General features: G+C 50.1%; 1 protein-coding gene across 3 annotated transcripts; it reads left to right on the top strand.

The window, feature by feature from the left end:
* The first annotated feature begins 2,689 nt into the window (after positions 1–2,689).
* Positions 2,690–13,257, top strand: SNX15 (sorting nexin 15). Of its 3 annotated transcripts, XM_078057797.1 has the most exons (9): positions 2,691–2,948; positions 5,562–5,619; positions 7,628–7,663; positions 7,865–7,985; positions 9,128–9,243; positions 9,364–9,511; positions 9,833–9,976; positions 12,434–12,691; positions 12,987–13,257. In XM_078057797.1, the coding sequence occupies exons 2-9, from the start codon at positions 5,608–5,610 to the stop codon at positions 13,091–13,093; spliced, it is 942 nt and encodes a 313-aa protein (XP_077913923.1). In that variant the 5' UTR covers positions 2,691–2,948; positions 5,562–5,607; the 3' UTR covers positions 13,094–13,257. The 3 variants fall into 3 exon arrangements, with proteins under 3 accessions (XP_077913922.1, XP_077913923.1, XP_035957070.1); XM_036101177.2 differs by lacking the exon at positions 5,562–5,619 and having other exon boundaries at positions 2,692–2,948; XM_078057796.1 differs by lacking the exons at positions 5,562–5,619; positions 7,628–7,663 and having other exon boundaries at positions 2,690–2,948.
* The last annotated feature ends 374 nt before the right edge of the window (positions 13,258–13,631 follow it).

Raw genomic sequence — 13,631 nt, 5'->3', positions numbered from 1 at the left:
AAGCAGAGTTGCCCCACAGGTGACCCGACAGATGGGTGTTTTCACAGGGCCCCCTGCTGTGGTCCTACTGGGGGCTGCTTACTCCGTTGGGTTCTGTTCAAAGCACTCCCCGGTATCATCACATTGAAGAACAGCCCTAAACAGTACAGACTCTCCAGATCCCGTCTATAGGGGAACTAAGCCTCTGGGAGGGAGGTTATGTGATTTGCTCAAAGCCACCAGCTAGGAAGTAGGGAGGCTGGGATTTGGGCCCAGCACATTTAACCACTACGCCATACTATTCTAGGTTTTTGTCTCTCTGCTCAAAGCTCAGATGGCAGAGAGAGGAGGCCTAATGTGTCTAATGAGGAAAGAGTAGTTTTCCCAAGGAAAAGGCAAGGAAGAGACACCAAGATTTGCTCCTAAACTGGCACTAGGATCCCTTCCCGAGAGGTACAGATGTGTGCAAAATCTGGGCTCTGTTAGGATAGAAGAAGGGAAATTGATGTTGGGTAAACAACCTTAGAACATAAACTGTCCTTCAAGGTGGAAAATTAAAACCGCCTGCCCTGTCCTCTGTGCAAGACAGACGTTGTCGTCCCCGTGCTACCCAAGCCCTGCGGTGAGTGAACAGACCCAGGCTCCCAAGCCAAAGCCCAGCCCTGCCACTCACTGGATGATGCTGAACAAGTGTCTCGCGTGTTTGTGCCTCAGTGTCCCCCTCTGGGGAAAGATAAGGCACCTACCTGCAAAGGGCGGGACAAGGACCAAATGGGTGAGTGTCTTGTGTGTCATTGTATAATGTTAGCTATCATGTTCAGTATTTGAACCGGTAGGAGCTCAAGCAGATCCAATCAACGGGAACTCAGCCATCTACTGATCCGGATGAGCCACCCCAGGGGTCAAGTCCTCCTGGGGGCCCTTAGTCAGCAGCATCCTTGATTTAAAGAGTGAATTCTGGGGGCGCCTGGGTGGCTCAGTCGTTAAGCGTCTGCCTTCGGCTCAGGTCGTGATCTCAGGGTCCTGGGATCGAGCCCCACATCGGGCTCCCTGCTCGGCGGGAAGCCTGCTTCTCCCTCTCCCACTCCACCTGCTTGTGTTCCCTCTCTCGCTGTGTCTCTCTCTGTCAAATAAATAAATAAAATCTTAAAAAAAAAAATAAAAAATAAAGAGTGAATTCTGCATGGTTGGAGACAAGGAAATAGCAAGGTTATACTCATTACCAAGGCCTATGGATGGGGGATCTGAGCTGTGGCAGCAAGTCTGCATCCTGTGGTCAACCCGGTGGGGGTGGGAATGTGGGGAGCCGGATTGGCAGCTGTGCATTTGCAGCTTTCCTCTCTCCTCCTGCCGGCTAAGAGGGCTCTTCTGTTTGCTTCTCCTGGTGATGGAAATAGTGGAGTTGGTGTCTGAAGGCCGGGGGACAAACTGATCTAGATAGGAATGGGCTTGGAGGGGACAGGGCGAAAGAAGAGAAAATGGAGAGAATTGGGAGCTGCAGGGTCAGGGAGGGGAGGGAATGATGGGCAAGAAGAAGAGTTGGGGCCAGTCTTGCCAGGAGAGCTTGAGAGAGCAGAAGTGATGTCTAAAAGGGGTCTCTAGAGGTGCGTGTTGTTCAAGGGGCCGCCACCCCATCTAAGCCTCCTCCCAAACACCTCCTGGATAATCTACCCTGTGTCTGAGCTTCCATGAGTCTCATTTGGGAGTTGGCTTTGTCTCTTTCTGGAAACTGGCCATACAGTGTCCACTATAAGCGCGGCGGCTTCACCCACACTACCACTTTGAAGCTTCACAACCTGTCACAACCTGTTGTGGTATCGGTCAGGGTCCTCGACGGCCTGCCCCAGACACGGACCACAACTGTCTTCAGCAGAAAGGATGGTTCTTGGAAGGATACTAAGAGCTCATAGCATCCTGATGGAGGTCTCAGGATGCCAGACATCAGGTTTGGAAAAAAGAGTGCCCAGAGGCTGGGCAGCTCAATCCGCAGCCAACACTGCACATCAGGAACAAACTATTGCCCTTGCCAGGCACTGTGCCCTCTGTCCCTCACTCAAGAAACTCAAGATTCAAGCTTCAGGAGAGACTCCCCCACCCCCACCCAGGACGGGGCAAGGAAAGGAGCTGGCACCTTTGGATTCTGTGTAGGAGGCTGAAGGGCTACACCTAGGGAGAACTACCTCCAAACAAAGATATTGTGCTAACGGATAGGTGGGGCTGAATGCTGGACAGACCAAGCAGGGAAAAAAAGAATCCTGCTCTGCAGTAGATTCTATTATAAACATCCCTTATTATAAACACTATAAACATTCTAGAGATGAGAAACTTAGGCTCCAGTAGTTAAGGGAAACTCATACAGCTGGTAAGAAGTGTGACTTCAGAACCTGTGAAGCCATCCTGCTTCTCTGAAGTTCTTTTTTGCTTCCCCTACCCTTGCAGAAAATATGAATTAGCGAATCCTATGGAGGGAGACAGGGAAATGATTTGGCTACAACTGGCACGCACTGGACACAATAAAATTGGGTAGGTAGATAAAAGAAGGGAACTGGGAAGCAGAGGAGAAGTCGTTTGGACACGTTGGATGGGGCGGGCTTGAACACTGGTCAGAGCTGAGTGATCCAACCTCCCCAGTCCTTAACTCTTTAAATCACCTAGTTCACGCTTTACCAGCCACTGAGAACTTTTTAGACGCTCCCTGGCCGCAAGCCAAGGCCGAGAACTGCGCCGTCACTTGCGACCGGCTCCCTGGACCCGGGGAAGGAGGACGCAGGCCCCGGACAGGCGGTGGCTGGCGGAGACTGACCCGGAGGGGCGGGGGCGGCGTGGAGGAGGCGGAGGCCGGCTGCCAGCTCCACTCCGGCTCGGCTACCATGTCCCGCCAGGCGAAGGACGACTTCCTGCGGCACTACACAGTCTCCGACCCCCGGACCCACCCCAAGGGCTACACCGAGTATAAAGTGACCGCGCAGGTGAGGTGGGGCCCGGCGGGGACCTTTACCCTTTTAACAAGGGGGGCCGTGTTTTACTTTAAGGCAAAGCACTGCTGGACGCTCCCTTTTTAGACGACAGAAATGCAATTCCCCTTTAAGGGGAGGCTGCGGTAAGAGACTTCGTTTACATCTTTAGCCATCAGGAGGTGTGGCCCTGGGAGGGCGCTGTCCTTTTAAAAGGGCGTGGACGGCAGTTCTCGGAGTGGGAGGGGTGGGTTCCCACGCCCAACGTGTGGTGTCTGCACATCAGGCTGTGAATTTCTTTAAATTAACACGAAAACTCTGGCTCAGTCCAAATATTAGTTAGTTCTCCAATCTCTTGGAGTAAGTCGTGTTAACTGGTTTGTTTGATATTTACATAAAAGCCCTTTTTAAGAGTTTAATTTTTAATTTTTTCAAAAAAATACCTGTGACTTTAAAAATTCATACTCGAGAATTTTCAAGAGTAAGTCTCTATCTTCACCGTCCCAGCAGGAAGTCAATAGGGAAAGACTAAAGTTGACTACGAAGCAGTAACAACTTTATAAGCAGATTTTATAGATACATGGGGGAAACCATGAGAAGAATTTAAAAATAGAAACCGTATAAAAGACTATCTGTAGAATGATATCCGAGAACTGGTTGGGCGAAGACTTTTCACCGTAAATTGTTTTGTACTTTTAGCATTTTAAACTAGGCAACTATTAAACTGGTGCATTCATAACTATTAAAGGGAAGCAAAAACACAGACACTTCCAAAGTGTATACCTCTGAGCAGGCAGAGCTCAGATCAGGATATAGACATTTCCTTCACCCCAGAGACTTTCTTTTTATCTTTCCAATCTATAGTTCTCTTCCCACAGAGGTAACCACTGTCCTGACTTCTGTCACTGTAGATTAGTTTTGTCTGTTCTTGAACCTCATCCGAATGAAATCATTACACAGCAAGTACTCACTTGTGTGTGGCCTTTTTCACTCTCTATGTAATGTTTTTGGAATTCATGTTGTTGCATGTATAAGTTGTTTGTTCTTTTTTATTGCCATGTGATAGGAGTCCCTTGTAGAAATATACCACCATTTGTTTATTCATTCTCTTGTTGTTGGACATTTGGGTTGTGTCTAAAAAAATTTTTAGTTGTTACGAGTAGAGTTGTATGAACATTCATGTACAAGTCTTTTTATGGACATGTGCACCCATTTTTTCTTGGTATGTACCTAAGAGTGGAATTGCTGGATCATTTGATAGCTACATGTGTAGTCGTCCTAGAAATTACCAGTTTCCAGGGCGCTGTTTGCTGTTGGTCCTAACTGAAACTGACAAAATATTTAAAAGAATGTTTAAGTAGCTCTGTGGTTGGAAGTTGGCCAGGTTGGTGGCTGATATTCAGAGCCTGATAAGAACTTGTGGGGTTTTTTTGTTTGTTTATTTGTTTGTTTTGACCTTTATCCCTATGCTAAATGTACCCAAAGGGACAGAAAAACCTTTCAACATAGATGGATGTGTCAGTCTTTTGATATCTTTTAGGTGGCAATCCAATTCCTTGAGGAATTAAAAACAGCTGTCCTTGTTTTACACCTGAGTCTTTTTTTTTTAAGATTTTATTTAATTTTTTTAAAAGATTTATTTATTTGTCAGAGAGAGAGAGAGTGCACAAGCAGGGGGAACAGCAGGCAGAGGAAGAAGCAGGCTCCCCGCTGAGCAAGGAGCCTGATGCGGGACTTGATTGCAGGACCCTGGGATCATGACCCAAGCTGAAGGCAGATGCGTAACCAGCTGAGCCACCCAGGCGCCCTGGAGCATGCAACTCTTGATCTCAGGGTCATGAGTTCAAGCCCCATGTTGGGCTTAGAGATAACTTTAAAATCGTTTAAAAAAAAAAGAAAGAAAGAAAGAAAAAGAAATTACCAGTTTTCCAAAGTGGTACGGTACTTCAAAGTACTTTTATAATCCCATTCTCACCAGCACTTGGTATCATCAGCATCTTCAATTTTCGGCATTGTAGGTGTGCCTGGGTGGCTCAGTTGGTTGAGCGTCTGCCTTCGGCTAAGGTCATGATCTCAGGGTCCTAATATCAAGCCCCACATTGGGCTCCCTGCTCAGCAGGGAGCCTGCTTCTCCCTCTGCCCTTCCCAACCTCTTGTGCTCACACTCTCTGTCTCTCTCTCTCTCTCAAATAAATAAAATCTTTTTTGAAAAAATTCAGCATTTTAAGTGGGTGGGTGCGTAATATCTCACTGGAGTATAATTTGCATTTCTCTGATGACTAATGATGTTGAACATATTCTCATTATCTTATTGGCCATTCAAACACCTTCTTTTGTGGGAGGTGCCTGCTCAAATATTTTGCCCAATTTCAAAAGTTGAGTTGTCTTTTTAGTATTGATCTGTAGTTCTTTATATATTCTGGATATGACTCCTTTGTCAGGTATATGTATTCCTCAACAGTTTTTAAATCTAGTTTCTTTTACCCAAGATATTTCAGGCCAAGTCTATTGTGAAAAGCAAAGGCCAGGGTTTTGGTCCTACCAGTCCCTCTTACTTGGTATGTGATTTTTTTTTTTTTTAATTTTTACTTTTAACTGAGGTATAGTTGACATACAATATTATGTTAGTTTCAGGTGCACAACATAGTGATTCGACATTTATATTCATTATGAAATGCTCACCATGGTAAGTGTAGTTGACCATCGGTTGCCATACAAAGTTATTGCAATATTATAGACTATATTCCCTATGTTGTACTTTTCATCCCTATGACTTATTTATTGTACAACTGGAAGTTTGTACCTCTTAATCTGCTTCATCTATTTCACTTACCCCCCCATCCACCTCCCCTCTGGCAACCACCAGTTTGTTCTATTTATGAGTCTGTTTCTGGTTTTGTTTATTTTGTTTTGTTTTTAGATTCCACGTATAAATGAAATCATGTAGTATTTGTCTTTCTCTGTCTGACTTATTTCATGTAGCATAATACCTTCTCAGTCCATCCATGTTATCCAAATGACAAGATTTCATTCTTTTTTATGGCTGAGTAATATTCCATTGTATATATCTATGATATTTTCTTTATCCATTCACCTATTGATCTATTGATGGACACTTAGATTGCTTCCATATCTTGGCTGTTGTAAATAATGCTGCAATAAACATAGGGGGATATATATCTTTTTGAATTAGTGTTTTTGTTTTCTTTGGGTAAATACCAGAAATGAAATTACCGTATCCAGTGGTATTTCTATTTTTAATTTTTTAGGAAACTCCATACTGTTTTCCATATTGGTGCACTGATTTACATTCCCTCCAACACTGCATGAGGGTTCTCTTTTCTCTACATTTTCACCAACACTTGTTATTTCTTACCTTTTTGTTCTGACTGGTGTGAGGTGATATCTCATTGTGGCTTTGATTTGCATTTCCCTGGTGGTTAGTGATGTGGAGCATCTTTTCATGTGTTTGTTGCTTATCTGTATATCTTCTTTTGGAGAAACGTCTATTCAGGTCCTCTGCCCCCCCCCCTTTTTTTTATATATTTATTGAGCTACCTTTACTAGTGTCCTCCCTCCTTTCCTTCTTCCCTCCCTCCCTCCCTTCCTTCCTCTCTTCCTTCCTCCCTCCCTTCCTTCCTCCCTCCCTTCCTTCCTCCCTTCCTCGAGCCAGTGGGGGATGCAGAGAGTGTGGGAGAGAGACAGAATCTTAAGTAGGCTCCACACCCAGCTTGGAGCCCTACATGGGGCTCGATCTCACGACTCTGAGATCATGACCTGAGCCAAAATCAAGAGACCCACACTCAACCAACTGAGCCACCCAGGCACCCCCTCTGCCCATTTTTAAATTGGATTGTTTTGGGTTTTTGGTGTTGAGTAGGAGTTCTTTATATATTTTGGATATCACCTCATTATCAGATAGATCATTTGCAAAACGTGCCATGTGATCTTGCACAGGTCATGTCCCCTCTCTGCCCCTCCACTTCCTTATCTGGTAAATGGGTCTGTTAATCCTATCTGCCACCTTGGGTTCTAGGATAATTAAAAGGAGATGTTTGGAAGACTATCAAGTAGTCCACGTTGTAGAGTGTTATTTTCTAATTATTATGATTATACCATAGTGAGTACAGAGTCTTCTTCCCAGCTCAGACCCCATTCTTCTCTTCTAGAGGTTGCAACCCCAGTGATGTTTTCTTCTGCCTAAAGGAGTGTTTGCCCACAGAGGCTTCCTCACTTACAAAAGGGAGTGGCTCCTGGGACAGAACCTCGTTCTTTAGAGAACTGGAGGTTCTTTCGTTTCAGAAGGAGATGCAGGGACGTGGCCCGTCGAAGGAAGTGAGGTAGTCCTGGCTTTGTTAGCACACATGTGAAGTTGGGACGGCACAGAGATTAGCACGACCCCGGCGCTAGGATGGCCCGCAAATTCATGAAGGGACTGAGATAAAAGTTGGGCTGAGGACCACAGGGTCTGGATAGGATCCTCCCATCTGGCACATGAAGAAACTAGCACGTGATAGAAAAACTGCTTCAGGTGACACAAAGCCTTGAAGCCAGGACACCTTGATACCAGTGGCCAAGAGCCAAAGGCCACAACGAGGGCTGGGAGGTACCTGGGGCATCGCTGGATTTTACTGCGCGATGGGGTGTCAGGTGTCAGTCTCTAGTCTCACCTGGTTCTTGCCTTTCTTCCTCAGTTCATCTCAAAGAGGGACCCAGAGGATGTCAAAGAGGTGAGGCTCCTGGGAGGAAGGGGGACCATTCCCTAGTTCCAGATGCAGGTGCAGCAGAGGAACAAGTGGGAACTCTGTGGCCCTGGGAGGAGCAGGCACGGGGCCCCGACCCACGCACGCGCGGGCCCAGGCTGGGGGTGGGGAAAGCCTCTTCCCACTGGCACCACGGCCGGCCTGGGCCAAGTCTCGGGTCCCTGGCAGGTGGTGGTCTGGAAGCGGTACAGCGACTTCCGCAAGCTGCATGGGGACCTGGCCTACACCCACCGCAACCTCTTCCGCCGCCTGGAGGAGTTCCCGGCCTTCCCCCGCGCCCAGGTGTTTGGTGAGTGTTGATCTAGGCATTCAGGCCAGAGATGGAGGGAGAGGTGGGCAGAGGGGACCCCTGCTGGGCGGGGGGGGGGGAGCTGGATGGGGGGCCAAAACCCCCAGCAGAAGCACTTTTGGGGAGGGCCCTTAGAGACAGCCTCATTTCACACATGGGGAAACTGAGGCTCAGAGCAGCCTAGCCCTCAGTGTGTGTGGAGCCCTTCAGCATTCCTTCTTCCTTAGCCCCATTTTCAAGACAAGGCAGCTGAGGCTCAGGGTCATAGAGGGGCTTGGCCTGTAAGTGGCAGAACCAGAATTCCTCCCCTGGAGCTGGGGTCTGCGCTGTCCAAAAGGCCAGAGGTGGTGAGTCCGAGCCGAGGTGTGCGTGTGGGTTGAGTGCACACTGAAATAGAATGGAAACTATGGCGATAATTTATATATTGATCACATGTACAAATGAGACTATTTTGGATATACCGGGTTCAGTGGAATAAATTATTCAAGTTGAGTTAACCTGTTTCTTTTTAACGTGGCTACGAGAAAATGAATAATTGCACATGCCACTCGTGATGTGTTTCTGGTGGACAGGACCGATCTGTTAGTTGGGTCTCTAGACTCCCGTGAGATACTCTTTCACAGCGAGGCGAAGGGTTGCCGCCCGCAGGGGACGCAGGCTGCGGGCGCCGCGGCCAGCCGCGAGGTCAGAGGTAGTTCATTCGCAGCATGCCTAGAACAGAGCAGGGAGACTGTGGAAAAGGAGCTACTTGCTGTGTGACCTTGGGCAAGTCACTTCTCCTCTCCGAGACTTCCTTTCCTCTCCGTTACATCAAAACCATCTGAAATTATTTTGTTTCTTGTTGGTTGCCCACCCACCTCCCGTGTCTAGGATGTGAATCCATGAGAGCAGAGACCTTGCTTTCCTCCCTTTCACCTTCTGAACCTAGCACATTAGTAGGTGCTCCGTAAACATCTGGTACATGGAGGCCTAGGGGGCTTGGTCCCTGTTTGCAAGCAGCCCACGCCTGCCCCCCCAGGAGGAGCCAGGGAAGATTGCTGGGGGGATGGCCGGCTGCTGGGATCCTCTCCGGCAGAAGCAGGAAAGTGACCCCTGTGGCTCGCTGTGTCTCTCCCCACCCCTCGTCCTGGGGGGCGCTGCAGGCCGGTTTGAGGCCTCGGTGATTGAAGAGCGGCGGAAGGGGGCTGAGGACTTGCTTCGCTTCACTGTGCACATCCCCGCGCTCAACAACAGCCCCCAGCTCAAGGAGTTCTTCCGGGTATGTGTCCTTGCTTGTCCCTCCTCCCTGGCACCTGGGAAGCCCACCTGCCCCCTGGGCTGCACCCTGAGACTCCCCCTGCCCCCTCCCCCGCCCTGTCCCTGTCTTTCTCTCCTGCAGGGTGGGGAGGTGACCCGGCCCTCCGACATGTGCAGAGACCTACACATCCTGCCACCCCCTCTGATCCCCACACCGCCCCCTGAGGATACCTGGTTGCCCCAGCCGCTCCCCACAGAGAGGAGAGGCCTGGAGGAACTGGACATGCCAGGTACATCAGGGTTGGGAAGGGAGCCAGGGATGGAGGGCCTGGGGGTGGTGGAGAGCACACACTTCCTTCTCAGTGAGCTTAGTAAAAACTCTGCAGTATGTCCCAGTTCCTCTACCACTAACGTGCTGAGGAGCTCTGGCCAGGCCATTTTCCTTCTCTAGGCTACAGCTTCTTAGTCTGTAAAAGGGGTACCACCCTGATGAGGAGTGGGCTCGTCTATGCCCGTGGGTGCCACAAGGAGTTAGTGAGAGGGTAATTGCGTTTTGAAAGCTGGGAAATGATAAGGACAGGCATGAATGTCCCCATTGATTGGTTCCACAGCGGATCCCCCACCATCCAGCCCTGCCCAGGAGGCCCTGGATCTCCTCTTTAACTGTGGGAGCACCGAGGAGGCGTCCGGTTCCCCTGCCCGAGGCCCCCTCACAGAGGCTGAGCTTGCCCTCTTCGACCCCTTCTCCAGGGAAGGTAACAAGCTGGGACAAGCAGAGGGGGGCTGAGGTGGGGGCAAGGAGGGCGGGCAGAGCCACCGACTAGCATGTGTAGTACCTGTGTAAATGCTAGAAAGACGCCCCACTCCGGGCAGTTGGCAGCCTTAGTGAGCACTGGAAGCCGGGACCCTGGTGCCAGGGCTCATGAGCTGGATGCCCCTGGACAGTGAGCAACCAGGGAGAAAGAAAAGGGAGATCTTCTCAGGGGCAGGTGGATCTTCTCCCCAAGAAAGCTCTGGAACAGGCAGGCATCACACAGTCTTTTTTTTTTTTTTAAAGATTTTTATTTATTTATTTGACAGAGAGAAAGACATAGCGAGAGAGGGAACACAAGCAGGGGGAGTGGGAGAGGGAGAAGCAGGCTTCCCGCCGAGCAGGGAGCCCGATGCAGCTCAATCCCAGGACCCTGGGATCATGACCTGAGCCGAAGGCAGACGCTTAACGACTGAGCCACCCAGGCGCCCCTCATCACACGGTCTTGGGAGGGTTTGAGTTCCTTCCGTTGGAAGCCCAAGGTGGGGGTTTCCTGGCCAGCTTAGGGTCGCGCTGCGGATCCTGACGGCAGGAGAGGCCTGTTGGTCAGGGGAGTGAGACTTGGGCTCAGAGGAGGAGGCCCTCCCACAGGAGGCCCAGGCATGTGGGGGCACCACAGACCCGCCATAGCGGGGGAAGCCCCCTCCCCTCTTCCCATGGAGGTCTGGGTCCTGGAGCTGAGAGTCCCAGGCTCTGAGACACTGCACCTTTTCATTCTCAAAGTCTCCGACCCTGTGCTGTGGCTGCGGCTGGGGCGTTGAAGCGGCTGATCTGCTTCAGGATCATCATGAAAGCGTTTCAGTTTGGAATCCTCCCATCTTTTTAAGCCCATTTTGTTGGCTTTTCTTCTTTGCCCTTTGGTGACCTCCCGGGCACACCCTCAGCTTTGTGATCGGGTTTCAGGCATCTGGGTTCGCTCACCGCGGGTCCGATCCAAATCGGGACCTCAGTCTTCCATGCAGTTACTCAGCTCCAAACCACCGCCCTGCTCGCCTGGGAGGAGTATCCTTTTACTCTTCTTGTTCTGCTTCCTCCCGTCCCTGCTCCTTCAGCCCCTCCACAGCTGGGATGGGGAAGAAGGATTTAGGGGGAAAGGTGAGGGTGGTGCCACCGGGGCCTGCCTGCCTTGCCCCAGCTGACCCCCAGGGGTGTCCAGTGGCCAGATGCTCCGACAGGAGCCTGTCAAGATTCCTAGGATGTAGCTCCCATCAGACATTCCCTTGGCCCATAAGAAAACTCCCGAACTCTGGGACGCCTGGGTGGCTCAGTTGGTTAAGCGTCAGGGTCCTGGGATCGAGCCCCACATCAGGCTCCTTGCTCAGTGGGGAGCCTGCTTCTCTCTCTCCCTCTGCCTGCCGCTCCCCCTGCTTGTGCGCTCTCTCTCCCTCTCTCTGACAAATAAATAAAATCCTAAAAAAAAAAAAGAAAGAAAAGAAAACTCCCAAACTCTTGCCCCACCAAAGCCTGGAAGTACAGTTTGCTGAGATGTTGCCTCATCTCCTTGCCCCACTGTTGTGGGCACCTCCAGGAAGTCCCTCAACATCAGAGTCCTCCAGGCAACGAGCTGGCACTCGTCTCTCTCTTCAACACATGCATCAAACTCTCGTACTCACGTTAGGGCATCCCAGGAACTCCTCTGCCTTCTGCTCCATGAGCAACACTGGCTGTATGTCCAGCTGGGAAGTGAGAGGTCATCTTCCCTTCCTGCAGGAGGCCTCCCAGTCTCCTCACAGGGTCACTGGGATGGAGTTAGACCGGTGAGTGGTGCACCATGGTGCTTCCTATTCTGGCACCTTCCCTCCAAAGGCCTTTTCGCCAATGATGGACCAAATCTCTAGCCTTCTCTTGTATAAGCTGCAGAGAGGATGTTTGGCCCCCTTTTGGCCAGTCCTGGGGTATATAAGGAGACCTTCTCTCTGGAATGTGAGGACACCCACCACCCACTGTCTTCATGTTTGGGTCCTCAACTGAGGTTGTAAGACCTGAGATTCTCTGCATCTATTATTCCGACATTCCAAGGTTTGGAGCATTTCTACCCTTGGCCTGGCTTAGTTGGTCTGGCATCCTTCAGTTAAACTTTACGGAGGGAATTCTTAGATTTGTAGATCAACTGTAGTCAGGAAGGAAGTAGGCCCAGTGACCCAGACCTCGCAAACTAACGTTAATATGTACCTAAAGAATTAGGAAGGTAATACTGTTTTTACAAAAGCACAGGAACTCCACCAATTAAACCAATCATGGCTAGTCTGTTATATATGAATGGCTTTTAAATTGCTCAGGCACTGCTTCCCTCCACCTGGGGCAGGCTGGTACCTTGATGGGCAAGAGAGGTCTGGGGATGGGCCGCAGGCCCTGGGAAACGGAGGGCAGTCTGGCCTGAGCCCTCCGTATCTGATTGTAGAAGGTGCAGGCCCCAGTCCAACCCACATGGGTGAGCTGGCAGCGATGGAGGCAGAGTCCGAAAGGCTGGACCAGGAACCCTGGGAGCCTGGAGGGCAGGAGGAGGAAGAGGACGAGGAAGGCCGGCCAGCCCCTGCCTATCTGAGCCAAGCCACAGAGCTCATCACCCAGGCTCTGCGGGATGAGAAGGCAGGTGCCTACCCTGCAGCTCTGCAGGGCTATCGGGACGGCGTGCACATCCTGCTACAGGGCGTTCCTGGTGAGTACGACCGGAAGGTGGAAGGTCAGGCCTAGAGTCTCAGACGGTGGAGGGAAGGGAAGGGAAAGTAAAAGACAAGTCAAGGATCAGAATTGGTCATCACTGACAAGCTGTGCAACCGTGGGCAGTTTCTTTACCTCTTGTGGCCTCAGTTTTCTTATTTGTAAAATGGGGAGAATAGACCTGATTCCCAGGGAGGTAGGGAAAGACACATGTTGATGCTCTGTGAACTGTAAGGGGCTAGACCAGGGGTTTTGAACCCAGGGATCTCAGCTGAGCCATTCTCTCTTCACAGGTGACCCATCACCTGCCCGCCGGGAGGGTGTGAAGAAGAAGGCAGCCGAGTACCTGAAGAGAGCAGAAGAAATCTTGCACGTGCACTTGTCCCAGCCCCCCTCCTGAGAGGGAGTGAACCCCTGCCCAGGACTGTAGCCCCAGCACTGCCAGCTACCCCCTTTCACTCTCCCGGGGGCCTTGCCTGATATCCTGGTCTTGTAACACTAGGGGTCATTTCTGTATGTAACTGGACCAAGAATGAGACAAATAATGAATTCAGAGCTCCTTGACCACACCTGCCACTTTGGAATCAGGACAAAACACTTAAGCTGATCCTGCCTGTCTGTCTTGCGTGGGCAGCATCCCTGGTCCTGAACTGGCTGTTCACCCATCTAGAACCGGGGTCTGCAAACCATGGCCTGCAGCCACATCTTGCCCACGGCCTTTTTTTGTAAGGCCCGTAAGCTAGAATGGTTTTTACATTTTTTAATAGTTGAAGAAAAACCAAAAGAATAGTATTCTGTGACAGATGAAAATTACATGAAATTTAAGTATTAAAAATAAAATTCTGTTGGAACACAGTCAGACTCATTCACTTAATATTGTCTTTGGCTGCTTTCCCACTACACCAGCAGAGTTGAATAGTTGCTGAGTTGCCCAGTTG

This window comes from Halichoerus grypus, chromosome 11 (genome assembly GCF_964656455.1).
Source record: "Halichoerus grypus chromosome 11, mHalGry1.hap1.1, whole genome shotgun sequence".
In the NCBI taxonomy this organism is placed as follows: Eukaryota; Metazoa; Chordata; class Mammalia; order Carnivora; family Phocidae; genus Halichoerus; species Halichoerus grypus.
Note: the sequence above shows the minus strand (reverse complement) of the source record. Positions and strands in the feature narration are given on the sequence as shown.

What these genes read in the sequence shown, in the direction of transcription:
- SNX15 (XM_036101177.2), top strand. Translation starts at nt 2,850, where the DNA reads ATGTCCCGCCAGGCGAAGGACGACTTCCTGCGGCACTACACAGTCTCC. An exon ending in CCCCCGCGCCCAGGTGTTTG is followed by an intron (nt 7,986 to 9,127) that starts GTGAGTGTTGAT and finishes GGGGCGCTGCAG; the next exon opens with GCCGGTTTGAGGCCTCGGTG. An exon ending in CCTGCTACAGGGCGTTCCTG is followed by an intron (nt 12,692 to 12,986) that starts GTGAGTACGACC and finishes CTCTCTTCACAG; the next exon opens with GTGACCCATCACCTGCCCGC.